This window comes from Drosophila nasuta, chromosome 2L (genome assembly GCF_023558535.2).
Source record: "Drosophila nasuta strain 15112-1781.00 chromosome 2L, ASM2355853v1, whole genome shotgun sequence".
Lineage (NCBI taxonomy): Eukaryota > Metazoa > Arthropoda > Insecta > Diptera > Drosophilidae > Drosophila > Drosophila nasuta.
The window spans coordinates 3736735-3750621 of NC_083455.1; the positions used below are offsets into that span (position 1 = coordinate 3736735).

At 42.2% G+C, this 13887-nt stretch overlaps 5 protein-coding genes across 8 annotated transcripts; 4 read left to right on the forward strand and 1 right to left on the reverse strand.

Annotated features, from left to right (window-relative positions):
• Window positions 1-26: 26 nt before the first annotated feature.
• Window positions 27-5955, forward strand: LOC132785725 (centrosomal protein of 104 kDa). 2 transcript variants are annotated; one of them, XM_060791994.1, is made up of 8 exons: window positions 27-247; window positions 2253-2420; window positions 2483-3545; window positions 3835-3973; window positions 4101-5104; window positions 5167-5312; window positions 5373-5474; window positions 5535-5955. In XM_060791994.1, exons 1-8 carry the CDS (start codon window positions 208-210, stop codon window positions 5675-5677), a joined length of 2805 nt encoding a protein of 934 aa, XP_060647977.1. In that variant the 5' UTR covers window positions 27-207; the 3' UTR covers window positions 5678-5955. The 2 variants fall into 2 exon arrangements, with proteins under 2 accessions (XP_060647977.1, XP_060648055.1); XM_060792072.1 differs by having other exon boundaries at window positions 3859-3973.
• Window positions 530-7051, reverse strand: LOC132786016 (transmembrane reductase CYB561D2). Of its 3 annotated transcripts, none has more exons than XM_060792582.1 (3): window positions 6968-7051; window positions 1294-1486; window positions 530-1230 (listed from the first exon to the last, which is right to left on the reverse strand). In XM_060792582.1, the coding sequence occupies exons 1-3, from the start codon at window positions 7004-7006 to the stop codon at window positions 908-910; spliced, it is 555 nt and encodes a 184-aa protein (XP_060648565.1). In that variant the 5' UTR covers window positions 7007-7051; the 3' UTR covers window positions 530-907. The 3 variants fall into 3 exon arrangements, with proteins under 3 accessions (XP_060648565.1, XP_060648405.1, XP_060648483.1); XM_060792422.1 differs by lacking the exon at window positions 6968-7051 and adding an exon at window positions 1669-1945; XM_060792500.1 differs by lacking the exon at window positions 6968-7051 and adding an exon at window positions 1557-1622.
• LOC132785854 (ethanolaminephosphotransferase 1) lies at window positions 6062-10689 on the forward strand. Its single transcript, XM_060792185.1, has 5 exons — window positions 6062-6754; window positions 6829-6897; window positions 6970-7592; window positions 7660-7840; window positions 9481-10689. Exons 1-5 carry the CDS (start codon window positions 6671-6673, stop codon window positions 9796-9798), a joined length of 1275 nt encoding a protein of 424 aa, XP_060648168.1. The 5' UTR covers window positions 6062-6670; the 3' UTR covers window positions 9799-10689.
• LOC132786201 (uncharacterized) lies at window positions 8331-9096 on the forward strand. The gene has a single exon (XM_060792698.1). The coding sequence runs from the start codon at window positions 8455-8457 to the stop codon at window positions 8905-8907; it is 453 nt and encodes a 150-aa protein (XP_060648681.1). The 5' UTR covers window positions 8331-8454; the 3' UTR covers window positions 8908-9096.
• Window positions 10690-11734: 1045 nt separating the features above from the next.
• Window positions 11735-13255, forward strand: LOC132785935 (uncharacterized). Its single transcript, XM_060792304.1, has one exon. The coding sequence runs from the start codon at window positions 11862-11864 to the stop codon at window positions 13077-13079; it is 1218 nt and encodes a 405-aa protein (XP_060648287.1). The 5' UTR covers window positions 11735-11861; the 3' UTR covers window positions 13080-13255.
• Window positions 13256-13887: the final 632 nt, after the last annotated feature.

Genomic DNA, 13887 nt, shown 5'->3' on the forward strand with positions numbered 1-13887 from the left:
ATCCTCGTTTCCTATAAACCAGCTGCCGGTCCCACTGTTAGTTGAGCAGAGGCATTCAACCAAAGAGACTGCATGGAGTCCTTTGAACTAAATTTAGTTTTCGTATTAAGAATTTGACGTTGCCAACGGTAACGTGTTATAACCATTGAGTTGTTTTATTGCAATAAATGTGAGCGCGCGTAACTTGTGTAGTTGATTGTGATAACAATGGCCAAGAAAATTCCATTCAATGTGGTCTTTGCCACAGGTAAACAGCTTAAATAAGCCAAGCTAATGTAGATTGTTTTACCTTTAAAATATATTACTTAGTACAAAGCATTTTTTTGTTGCATTTCGTTTGATTACAATATTTATTTTTTTGTTTTAGTTACCATTGCCACTTGCAAAGCGAATTAATGTTGAACATCTCGTGCTTTGGTTGTACTTGAGAAATCGATAAAATACGCATACGCCTAGTGAGACGGCGTATTTTGAAAGCACGTTCATAAGTATCTCTATCACAATTTCAAATGTACAATCAAAACAAACATTTATTATTTAAATATATATTAGCACATGTTAATAATACCTTACAGTTTCAATATAAGTAATTTTATATACATTACATATAAACATCATTGTAAGTTGAACCCAAATCCAAACCCAAATCCATTTCACCTTTTACGATTGCGACATTGTCAACATATATCATTATAATATAGTAGTGCCATAATATGTCTGATGTCTGCATTCTGCATCGCATTACCAATTAACAATGCAGCAAAATATTTTCTTTGGCAAGCAGCCAAGCGAATTCAAAAGTTGACTTGACTTTCTATATATTACTCTTATACAAAAGTCCCCATTGTACATAGTAGCCTCATTCATCCAACATTGAAAAAAGTTTACATGACAAACCTTTTTTCCACTACTGCTGCTGTTGCTTTTGTCTTCGGTATTTAAGTTTGGTCAGCAGGGATCCAGTAGGTCCAATAATAGTCAGGAAATATACCAAGGTAGTGGTAAGCATTAGGGCTGGGATGAACTCATTATCCACATGGCGAGTAAAGAACTTCGAATAGTAACCAAGGTATATGGCAACCATGCCCAGCGTAAAAGTGAGCAATCCAAATACATTGTGACGGAATCGTAGTTCAGAGGGTGGCAGTTTCTTAAGCACAATCTTGGGCTGATAGAAGTTAACCAATCCACCTACAATGCTCGCCGCACATCCAAAGGTAGCTGCCACACCTACCGAAGTCAAATGGCATTAGTATAAAAATATTCATTCATGTGTTAAATTTTTATGCGAACCAAATCTGCCATGCCAGGTATTGAAGTGAACATCTTTCTGAGAAAACTTGCCCAAGCCGCCCAGCAGAACCATGACACCACCTACAAGCTGCAGCAGGCCATGGTAACGGGATTTGTTTTTATGCGAAATCCAACGGGTTATCGGGTTAACTTTGTAGTGTGACATCAGCGCCTGGGCCATAAGTACATGAAACTGCAAAAATGACAAAGTGGATAGGGTTTAAAGGTGATGACTATAAGTTTATGTTTATCAATATTCATACATATGAACAAGGTGACAACAGGACTAGTGTTATGATAAGATAAGGCATGACTATGCTGATTTACAAGCTTAATAATTTGACATTTTTACAACTTGAATAAAATAATGCTTACGCCAATGCCTGTCATAAACATGTGCATAGCAGTCTCCTTGAAGTCCAAACTTTTGGCCAGCACAAAGAAGAATGCGGCCACCAGAAAGATGAGTATATGATTCACACTGTTCAAGATACTCTGTATTTGCAGCCAGGAGGACGCTGAGGAATTCTGCACTTGTGGCATTGTAAAATAATGATTAACAAATTAGTTCTAAGTATACAACAATAACTGTTTGATCAAAGAGCAAGCGCTGTGTTGTGCTATGCGACAGGTTAAATGAAAGACTAAACTAGAAACTGTGATGACAGCGCTTAATAAGTATGAAGAGAATTAGATGATAAGAGCGCCGGTAAGAACAAGAGCAATACAGCCACGTAATCGATACACACACACATTTCCATACGCACTCGTAAATGTCATTTGTAGTTGTGAGTGGGTGCGTACAAAGTTAAACTAAAAACGAGGCTCTCTGTTTATTTTGATTTTACTTTACTTTGTTTTTCTGCTTCATTTAGTAAACACTGTTCTGTCTTTGTTTTTCTGTTTACCAACACTACTCATATTAGTAACTTGTTGCTTTATTGACTTTGCCTTTGCAGATGAAGATGCCGCTTTTCCGGCTAGCGAGTTAAATAATCATGGACCCACTGTGCACGGCTGGCGCAGTGCCGTGGACAGTGGACTAAGCACCCACGACATCATCTTTCGTTTCCAGCAACCTGCCAAAATCTATCGCATACAACTTTTAGCCCACCAGTATTTGATACGTGAGTATTCAAGTGGTATTCCATGAATAGCTAAACTATCTATTGTTATTTATCTCTTATAGCGGAAAAAGTCGAGCTTTGGCTGCACTACTCGCCCAAGTCGCTGCCCAGCACACCCTCATCACAGTACTTTGATTTCCTCGGCTTTGTTGCCCTCGCCGATAATGCAAACACCAATCACAAATCCCGCGAATTGCAGAGCGTCACTGTTACGCCCAGACGTGGTACCCACTTGAAATTGAGACTGTCGGGTGCCCATTGTAATGAGTATAGCAAGAGTGGACAGATAGCATTGATGGCAGTCAATGTGCTAGGCGAGGATTTGGATGCAATTGCCATTAGTATGGGCGAAGAACAGCTACCTAGCGAATCACCGCCCGTGGATACGGCCACCGGTGAGCTGGCGCTGGCCTCACTCTGTGATGATCTCCTTTTCTCTATGTATGTGGAGGAGTCAATTGTCCAGCACATTCGTGAGCTGGAGCAGCGCAAGCTGCAGGCGGTCAGCTCGGAGCGCTTCGAATATGCGCGCAAGCTAAAGTTGTGCATGACAGCGCTGCGCACAGCAGGTGAACGTCTTGGACGCTATGCACTGGCCAAGCGACAGGCGGTGCAGCAGGAGGACTTCAGTGCAGCCAAGCTGCGCAAGGAGCAGATCGAGATGTATCGAGCATGTGTACTGAAGCAATTGAATGTGCAGCAGCTGCTCGAGAGCGATGGCATGCTCAGCCAAAACGATCAGAGTTGTGAGACTTACGCGGCTGGCAAACCGAATCTACCTCCAGCTCCAAGTCTACAGGATGTGGCGCAAGCCCTCTCCGACGCGCACCTTAATCCTAGCACAAAGCTAAGCAGCAGCGTAAGTCAGGATGAGAAACCAGTAAACGAGGTCAGCGGTAGTAGCAGCAATGCAGAAAGCGTTGGAGCACTAGTCGCCTCGGCTGCTGCACTGCATCTGCATGCCAAGTCGCATGATGAGCTGCCACAATCGCCACGTCTGCCAATGGCATCGCGTCATAGCTCGCCCATGTCAAGCAGACAGGGATCGCTGCGACGGCGCAACAAGAGCGCGCCACGCAACTCCTATGAGGATTATGAGGAACGCGCCATTCCTACGTTAAGACAGTAAGTTGGGAATTCGATAATAAGTGCAAGTTGCAAATGCCGCTGCCCTGCGTATCGATGTTGTTGTAGTGATATCGAAATTTTGCATGATCCGGCATGGAAGTCATACAGCGCACACGATAACAACATAATCGATAGCCTTAGAGTCGCCATTTTAAGAAACCAAAACACTAATTGTAACCGTTGTCGATGTTATTTTTATGATTTTGTTTTGTTTTTCTTCTGTTATTTGTTTACTTTCTCTATTCCCGTAAACGTTGTCGTTCCGTTGCAAATACTGACTGTTTAGCTCAAATACTAATGAATTTTTAAGGGAATGCCAGGGCAATGCGCTGCTCGAAGCAGACCCAAATCGAAGTCGTTCACGGCTCAATGATCGTGAGCGTCGTCAGGCAGCGTTGCCGATACTCGTCTTTGGCAGTGAATTGGTGAGTTTATCAATTACTTTCAACCATGCTTTGCTTAACGGCCTCTCGTCGCCTCGAATTTGGTGTGATCGTTAAGCGAGGTTTAGCATTATTATTTCATTAGTTTCAATAATTATTTTCTCTGCAGGTGGAACAGTTCTATTCCCGTCAATTTCAGGACCGAGAAGACGGTCTCATGCGACTGCGCAACTTTCTCAAGGAGCAGGAAGTCCCCAGTGAAGAAAGCAATGAGCATGCCGCAAGTCCCAACAAGGTGGCACGCAGTGCAGCGTTGCTGCTGCATCGAGCTGTTCGTGATGCAGTATACTCCGTGTTTAATCAGGCCACCGAAACAGTTCGAGTACTGTTCCTTGAATATGTGCCCGGCCGTGTTTCTCCCAATGAGGTGGCACGTTGCGTGGATCGTCTATTGCCAGAACTACTTGCCAAATCAGGCGATCCCTCGGCGCGTCTGCATACGCTGGCCCAGCACACAATACTAAGCATAGCCGCCTGCCCGCAAGTGGCCGAGCAACATCTTGTGGCGCCAGCACTCTCACGCAGTGTAGGATCAGGGACGCATCAGCGCTTGGCCATGAGCCGACTGCAGATGCTGGAGCAGTTGGTGCACACACAAGGAATTAGCACTGATAAACATAGCGGATTAACGTGTCGCGCTCTCTCCGATTGCGGCTGCTCCGGCATTCATCATCCCGCAGAACCAGTGCGTAAGGTAGCTGAACGCATTCTGCTGCTTGTCTACAAGGTTAATCCACGGTTGGTGCGCAAGCAACTGCCACCTGATGATGACATCACACGTCGCAATCTGTTGTACCGCCAACTCTTTACGGAATTCGACAAGCTGGATCTGGAACGCAAACAAGAGCTGCTGGAGGCCAATAAATACAGTTCAGGCAATGAAGCCGATTCCCTGCAACCGACAACCAGCGCAGATGCTTCGCGTTTGCTGAAGAGTAAAAGTGGTCAGGTTTTTGGAGGGTCCACGGGCATAGGAACCGACAATGGATATGTTTCCTGCAATGGCAAACAACAGTACAATGAGCAGCTGAAGCGCTCAATGCTGTCAGCCTCAAACTCACGCAAGGGGTCCGTTTCGAACTCAGAATCCACCGACGACACAACCCCTAAAATGTGCGTAATATACATACATACATTAGAGTTGTATTTTTGAGACATTATTTCACTTATTTTAGAAGTTGTCCATTCTGTGGTTGGTGCTGCCTTGGCAGCGACACTAGTCAATTGGATCGTCATTACTGGAAGACTTGTCCTTTTCTCACTAAGTGCCCACAATGCAGTCAAGTGCTGGAGGTTGCTGCGCTCAACTATCACTTAACAAGTGAGTTTCCTTATTTATAAAGAGATATAAAAATAACGGACAACTTTCTTGTTTTTTTAGTGGAGTGTGATGCGAAGGATAATTATGTGGTCTGTACACGATGCACAGAATCAGTCCATAAACAGCTCTATGAGCTGCATCAAATGGAGGACTTTTGTCGTGGTATTAAACAAATTGCTACTAGTCTTTAATTTAATGCTCATAAATTGTCCATTTCATTAGAACTGAAAACAGGAGCCGCTCGTTGTCCTCTGTGCCACGATGACGTTAATTTGCCTTTAGATGGGGGATGGAAACTACACCTCTTGAGTGCCGGTGGTTGTCCAGGCAATATTCGCAAACGAAATTTAAAAAAATCAAACTGAATATATCTCAGAAGATAGATAACAACGTCATATTATTACAACCTCATTATAATCTTGAGGCTATCTGTAGCGTAGATTAAATCAATTTTTGTTACGTATTCTTCTTAGAACCATTTTGTTACGCGATTTAGTTAACGGCATTACTTATGAATTACATTTTGTTACATTTTATACTAGTATATATATTTTGTACGCAATGTGATTTGTTAACTATACATGACACAAATTTCGAAACGTCCTACAATAATAAAGCCCATCCAAAATATGTTTAATATTTAATTCGAAATGCCCGCCAATAAGTAATCTGTGTTATACAACACTGCCGCACTCATCCAAATTAGTCGAGTTGGCAACTATATTGCACGAGGTGGCAACGCTATATCACAAAATTAATTAGGTTTTAAACACAAGAATTTTTAGTTAGGAGTTCTTCATGTGAAATTAATTAGAGTATAAGAATTAATTAATATAGAAAACATTTTTAAATAGGGCAGCACGTCAACGTGTGTTGCAAAACAACCCCCGGCCAGCTGAGGGTACCTTTGCATAAGTGTGCGTCAGTGCTTAAGGGCGAACCAGTGTACGTGTGACTGTACGGGTGTGAGTTTGTGTGTGTGTCAGAGGCATGAAAAAAACAGCCGGCAAAGAAATTCAACATTAAAAATAGACGCGAGCTGTGCGCTCTTTTAAAATTGCCAATCAATTCAACTGGAGTGTGCGACTGTATGCAATAGTTGGTTTTTCCATAACTAAATTCAGTCCGTAATGTGTTGAAAATTGGTAATTAAAGTAAAAGCTGCCTTCGATAGTGGCATCGTCGTGTATTTTTCCCTTGTTGAGATTACCGTCTACAAATGTATTTGTATATACTATAATATAATAAGAGGCTGTACGTAAAACAATAACGGAGCACGTGCAGTACCCATACCACTCCACTGCAGTCATCATCACGCCACGCTACGCTTTGCCAACGTCTAGGAGAGGAAAGAGAGAATGAGGAAGATGCAGCTCATAAGGCGACTGCTCAATTACAAATACCTGACGAGGGCACAAATAAATGGCTTTGACAATTACAAGGTAAATGCTTTGGCTCTTTACTTGCATTGTATTGTATTGTTTAATAATGCCAATCTTTTAACTTATGAACACAGTACAGCGCCATAGACACCTCACCTCTAAGTCAATATGTAATGCACCCATTCTGGGACTGGCTTGTCAAGGTTAGCAAACGACATCATCATCATAATAGCAAAAAAAATCAATAATTATTATAATGCATTTTGCACTCACAGTTCTTCCCCCGTTGGTTTGCACCCAATCTGATGACATTCCTGGGCTTCCTGTTCAGTGTGATGAACCTGGTGTTGCTCTCCTACTACGACTGGAACTTCGAAGCCAGCTCCGGCAAGGAGCACACCACACCCATTCCCAGTTGGGTATGGCTTTGCACCGCAATCAACATATTCGTTGCCTACACGCTGGACGGCATTGATGGCAAGCAAGCGCGGCGCATCGGATTGTCAGGACCGCTGGGCGAGCTGTTCGATCATGGTTTGGACTCGTACACAGCTATGCTGATACCAACATGTCTGTATAGCATCTTTGGACGCAGCCGGGTCTACTCAGTGCGTCCCATGCGTATGTACTATGTCTGCCTAACGGTCTACTTCAACTTCTTCATATCGCATTGGGAGAAGTACAATACGGGCATATTGTACTTGCCGTGGGGCTATGATCTCAGCATGTGGGGCAGCACAGCTATGTACCTGGTCACCTGGTGGATGGGCTTCGAGGGCTGGAAGTTCGAATTGCCATTGGGCTCCCTCGGCACTTTGCCGTTGGGCAATGTGATGGAAGCAGTGCTCCATATTAGCGCCATGGCAAACCTACCTTTAGTGTTTATCAACGTTTACAAGTGAGTGCTCTCAATACATATCAACAATCTGTCGCGACTATTTCTGATAATAACACTCTGATTACAGCTCATATAAGAATCGCACGGGACGATTGTTATCGCTAGCGGAGGCTCTGCGACCCTTATGGCCTTTTGTTACATATTTTGTGCTCTTGTTTGTCTGGCCCTTTGTATCGCCGAACGACATTATGGAAACGGATCCCCGTGCCATGTTCATGTTGAGCGGCACAATCTTCTCGAATGTCAGCGTAAGTATCTTTAGAGAATACAACTATACCCATGTCTAAATATGGCATATAATTTAAGCTTGATTTTGATTGATTACTTTTCGGGGTTTATTTTAGTAGAAACTTGATATCACGCGATGCGCAATTGTTTGTCATTAATGATCGTCCCACACATACACACACACACAGACATACAAACATTGTATTGTCTACTACAAACACCTGGCAATCTTCTCCTGTCCCGCCCCCGGTGACACTTGCTTTTAAGTCCCCATTGATATCTTATCGGTGCATTGACTCATTCTATGATATGGGGGTAGCGTGGTTTCGTTTTTGTTGCTCATATAAAGTTTCGATAGCTAACACTATAAAGTAGTTAGTATTCACGAGAAAAGCTGATAAGCCTTGAGAAAACGATGAATAATGCATATGTAAACATAAATTAGTGACATTAACTATTGAATACTCTTTTGTTATACTCAACTGAGTCGTCAGGGATTCTATAATTTGTGATTAAATTTCTCGACTAGGTTCACATAAATTTAAACTTCCAAACTCTAGGCTTTCTTTTGTAGCTATAATCATTCAATTTATTTTAATTTTAATAAGTTCAGAATACAGTAAAATCCTTTAAAATGCCACCTTTCTGTTGCGGTGGTCGCCGCTGTGCAGCAGATATAAAGCGTCGTATGGAGGGAAACGGGGAGGAGGACGACGCAGCACTTCAACTCAGTCCAATTACTGTTACCGAAGCAGAGTCTCCGTTGACATTGAAGTTTTATGCACGCCATGATTGGCCTTATTTTAACTGCACCAACGAGGAGATAAAGCGTATGCGAAATAAGTTTGAAAAGGATGTGCAAAACTCTTCAGAGTCGGTCAATGTTAGCCTGACAACTGGAGAGAAAGTCGCCAAATATGAACCAAAGCATGCCACTGCCCAGCCGATGACTGAGAATCAGATTTATGGCTGGTATCAGCATCGAGCCTATCGCTATTTAAAAAAGGATCGCGGCATTTTCGTTTTCCCACGTGAGGGAGATCCATTGATCAAGTTAATTCAGGCTTCGAATTGGATGAACAGTTAAAGCAATAATTGTTCTTTTTCGGATCAAATATTTTAGTGCAAATCAATTTGGGCACTGAGCTCTCATTATTTTTATTTTGGTCCGCATTAATCCTATGAACTTATAATTGCAGTATTCAAACTGGAATTTTAAGAAAGGAAATAAATATGAGATTTGAAGGAAAAATAAATATACATATAATTATTGTTATCTGTGAATTGCTTGATCAATCAATCGATAATCGATATTAAGTAGTGAGATTACTTAAGGATAAGGTTGTTAATTAATGTTTCCTTTTATTTGATTTTGGTGTATTAATCATTAATCTATATGATAGCAATTATTTTAGTATAGTTTGGGAACAGCTATTTTTACTTCGATCCACTTACAAGTCCATGGAATTCGATTTAGTTACATTGTAAGCTTAGTATCTAAAAATATATATAGTATTCAAATAGTATTTTAATCAAATCAATTTGAGATCTCATTACAATATCAACGTTGAATTTGAATTTGAATTTGGAGGTTAGAATTAAACATAATCTTTGAAAAGATAAATACACTATTAAATTATTTTTTCTATATATATTGCAGTGCCGATTGATCGTCTCCCAAATGTCTGTCACCCGCTGCGAAGCCTGGCACTGGCAGACGCCCATGTATGTGGTGTCCATAGTGCTGGGATTGTGGCTCCCGGTATTGGAGCGGCCGCTACTTTACATGCTGCTCATTGTGACTACATTAACACATTGGCACTACGGAGCCAGTGTGGTCGATCAGATGTGCGAGCACTTTAATCGTATTTGCTTTACGGTGCACAAAAGAGTGCCGGACAAAGAAGTGGAGAGCAAACCGCAAGTGAAACTGCAGGAGCATCCGGATGAGTTAAAGACGTCACTCAAAAAGGATTAGACAGTGCACAGTGCTTTAATGTGCAGTTTACTATTTGTTTTTCTCATTTGAGCTCTCTGCGGCAAGTCTTATTCATCTTAAGTGGATGTGAGATTATGTATTTACATTCGAGTATGCATATATTTTGTTCTAATTAGCGCCTTTTTGAACAAGATGCTCAGGTGGCAAGGACAAATATTCTCGAGTTATAAAGAACAAAAAACGACATTATAATACACACTTTCCAAAAGGCTATGCTTCATACGGTTCTATTCCTTTTAGCAATGAAAAACTCGCTTCGACCATTGTAGTATTCAACTGAAATTTGTCGAATCTATTTGCATCAATGATGATGAAATAACTACAAACATTACTATTATCCCATTGAATATCCAGAGCGCAAAACAATTGTCAAAACTACATTTTTCACACAGATCCACTATATTTTTTATTAAGAAAGACTTGGACGCGGTTCCAAGACAACGCTTGCTTCCTGTACCCTGTAATCATTCTAATTGTATCTCTAAGTGTATTTAAATGTTAGTGTTTTATGTATTTATTCAATTTGCTGTTTAGCTCTCAATTATCTAGACATAATAGCATACTCTTAAATGTGCTTAATTTATTTTGTATTATTCATAATGTGCTCTAGTTTATGCATTGAAGCTGAAGAAAACCGACATGACCTCTTATTTTTTTAAATGCAAACTATGTTATTATTATTTAATTGCGTCGCATACTTTATACATCTAATATCTATAAATTAGTATGAATAAAATGGGGTACGATTTTAATTATATACTGAACTGTAAATGTAAATATCGCTTCCCCATCCTTGTAAAACTGTGTAAAAGACAAAACCACGACAAGACAGCCACTTTAAAGGAATAAATTATATTTTAGAGAACACAATCTCGCAATGTGCAATTATTAATTTACAATTGGAGGGAGCTAAGTGTTTCGAATGTGTTGCCAAACCCCAGATGATGATCTGATGCGTTGTTCTTTATCTCGATTACAGATCGGACAGTAGAGCATTTAGCAAACGATTTTAATGTATTTTAAAAGCGGTCATGTGAGAGAATCATTTAGATCTAAATGGTTGGTAAGCAAATCACACACGACTTCGCAACAGATGATCAGCTGTAATATACCCTACAATTGTTAGCGAAATGATTTCAAGCACTTTCCCAAATGATTACGATTGATTATCATTTATTCCATCAAATCATTTTGAGATTTCAAGTATTCCGATTCACCTTCTAATCGATTTGTTACGGCATCCAACGTTTCCATTTATTATTAATAAGCTGACAGACGGACAGATAGACAGACCAGACTACATACATATAGTAGCTGGGCAGCGCCTAATCAAGTCTCCACGACTGATGATGATACTGGGCTTGCTCAGCCGTCAACTGTCCGGCGATCAATCTGCGTACGTGCTCGACCGATTAGCTGGACATCAAAACGCTTCCTCATTGCCTAATTGGTGTGAAAATCTAATTCACGTCCCACTGTGCGGTCGCCTGTGAGAACTCGCACTATGCCCCCTCACAATCCATGCGCCTAACGGGCCCACAAATAATAATAACAAAGAAGCGACAACAACAACATCGAAACTGCGGGGGTGACAGACGACAGGGAGGTTGACAGTGTACGCAAGTCACGCAACGAAATGGGCACGACGAAAATACGACAACAAAAAAACAAAATAAATAAAGAAAACGAAAAATGAATAAATAAAAGCAAAACCAAGAACAAGAACACCTACAAAAAGAACAACAGCAACAGTGGCAAGAAACCAGAATCAGAATCATGTTCGGGATGCAGAAGAAAGCAACTCAAGCAGCGACGCGACGTCGCGACGACAGAGGCTAAGCAACGGCAAAATAAGCTACTGAGTCTGCTGCAGAATATGAAAGTTGCGCATGCGCCAACGTCGACGTTAAAGCTGTTGTCGCTGACTTGAAGTCAGTTGCGAGGCAGAAGCGCGAGTGTTAAGAACGAAGAACATAGAGAGCGGCTGTTGTTGAATCAAGAGAACATTGTCAAAGTTTAAAAACATTTACATTGCGTCCAAGATGCTTTTGCAGACTTTCACGCTGCTGTTGCTCGGCACATCAGCGCTAGCGTCGCTGCCTGATGCTACGACCGAGGCGCTTGCTCCGTCTTCGACTTCGGCTGGTGGCCAGAGTCAAAATCAATCTCCTGGACCCATCAAGGAGGAGCATTTCCCAGCAGTAGCGCCAGCAGATGCAGCGGAGGCCGCCTTAATTGAGGCACAGCCCGGCTTGCTGCAACCACCGCTGCCCGTGTCGCCTTCGTTGGAGGCTGAGGACACAGTTCGTCGTCGCCTAATCACCTATGATCAGCGCCAGGAAGGACAATACAATATACGAGCAGATCTCGAAAACTTTATGATTGTGCTGATACCGCCAGGACCGCAGGAGGGTCTCAGCCTCTTGGATCTGCTGACCAAATCTTCGTTGCGTGGCGCCTCAAAAGGTGGCAGCAGCAACAAGCGGAAGCATGCTCATGCTACAGCCCTCAAATCCTTCTACCGTCAACAGCATCAGCCACAGCAGCAACTCCAGTTGCCGCAAGGGCCCATCTCCGATTTCATTGAGGGACGTACTCCCTACCATGTAGACATCTCGGCAGTCAGCGAGGAGCAGCAACAGCCGCGACTGCACCGCCAACAAGTGGACGTGCTGCCGCCCCAGCTGTTGCCCATGCCGCAGTTGATCAAGCCATATCATCTGGAGGCGGAGCCAGAGCTTATACAGGCCTTGCCACCGGTTGCCACTGCCAGCAGCAGCAGCTCGGGAGGCAACAATCTGTTGGAAGGTTACAACCAGATGGGATCGCATTATTATCGTAATTCACGCTCGCTGGGCGGTGACAGTTTCCTGGACACCAATCGCTTGTCGGCCACTGACACTGGCTCCACTTCCAATGGACGCGCCATCAGCGTGCCAATTTATCGCTCGGACATCGCCCAAAGCCAGGTGCAACAGCACGCCAAGTCGGGCAATGGCAACGCCCTATATCCGCCCATCGATGTGCCCGCGTACATAATAAACGAAGCTCAGCCGCGCCTCTGGCAGCTGGACGATGAACCGACGCCCATTCAACCCAAGCACTTGGTCGATGCCGACGTGCTGAGTTTTGAGCTGCTCGGTCTCGGCTCTGATGCTCTCGCCGATTCGAAGACTCTGCTGCGCGATGGCTTGGCTCGCTGTGCACCAGGCCAGCGTCGGGACAGTTATGGCGCGTGTCGCCAGGTCGAAGGCTACTGAGACTGAGACCTGAGTCACCTATTGAGACTGCTAAACGAAAGCGTATACTTAAGTTATCCATTACCATTTAAATGATAAATGCAAACAGTTTTGCGAAAGTATTAGACTTAAGCTACTTAGGCACATGCTAAACAAACACAATCAATAAAACTCTTGAACTTCAATTTCAATCTCGAATTCAATTTCAAATTTGTTATTAAGCGCCAAGCGACCATGTTATTAATGGGGCAATATGGCGGAAGTTGCAGTTATGACAACGAAATGAAAACAAATTTAAAAACTACAATCGACCCGGTTCGACTCTGGGATACTTGTTGATTATTGATTATGGATACAATTAAAATGATTTATTTTACCTATTTAGAAAGAGGTAACTTTCTAATAATAGTATTTTAAGTGACGCCAGCAAGCACCTTCGGAATACTTATAATGTTAGGCTGTTTTTTAGATAGATGGCATAACATAAGTGTGTTAGACGATAACAGTAATTGTGCAGTATTGTGCTTCCAACATTTTTTGGGATGCTGGGGTATGCCTGTTGAAGGAAGTTGTTAATTTTGACGACTTATGTGATATTAAATTATAATAATATTTAAGTCTACTAAATATTTTTCACAAGTTTTTAAAGATACATACATATTTAAATCTTCGAAAAAGTGCTGAATGTTGGATTATCAAATATGTAACCTTAAAAACTGGCGAAAATGTTTAATAGGCATTAATAGAATTTTTTTCAATTCACTTGAAATGATCTGTTTTTACAGTCCCTAACAGTCGAAAGATTAGTTGGAATACCCCTCATGAAGCT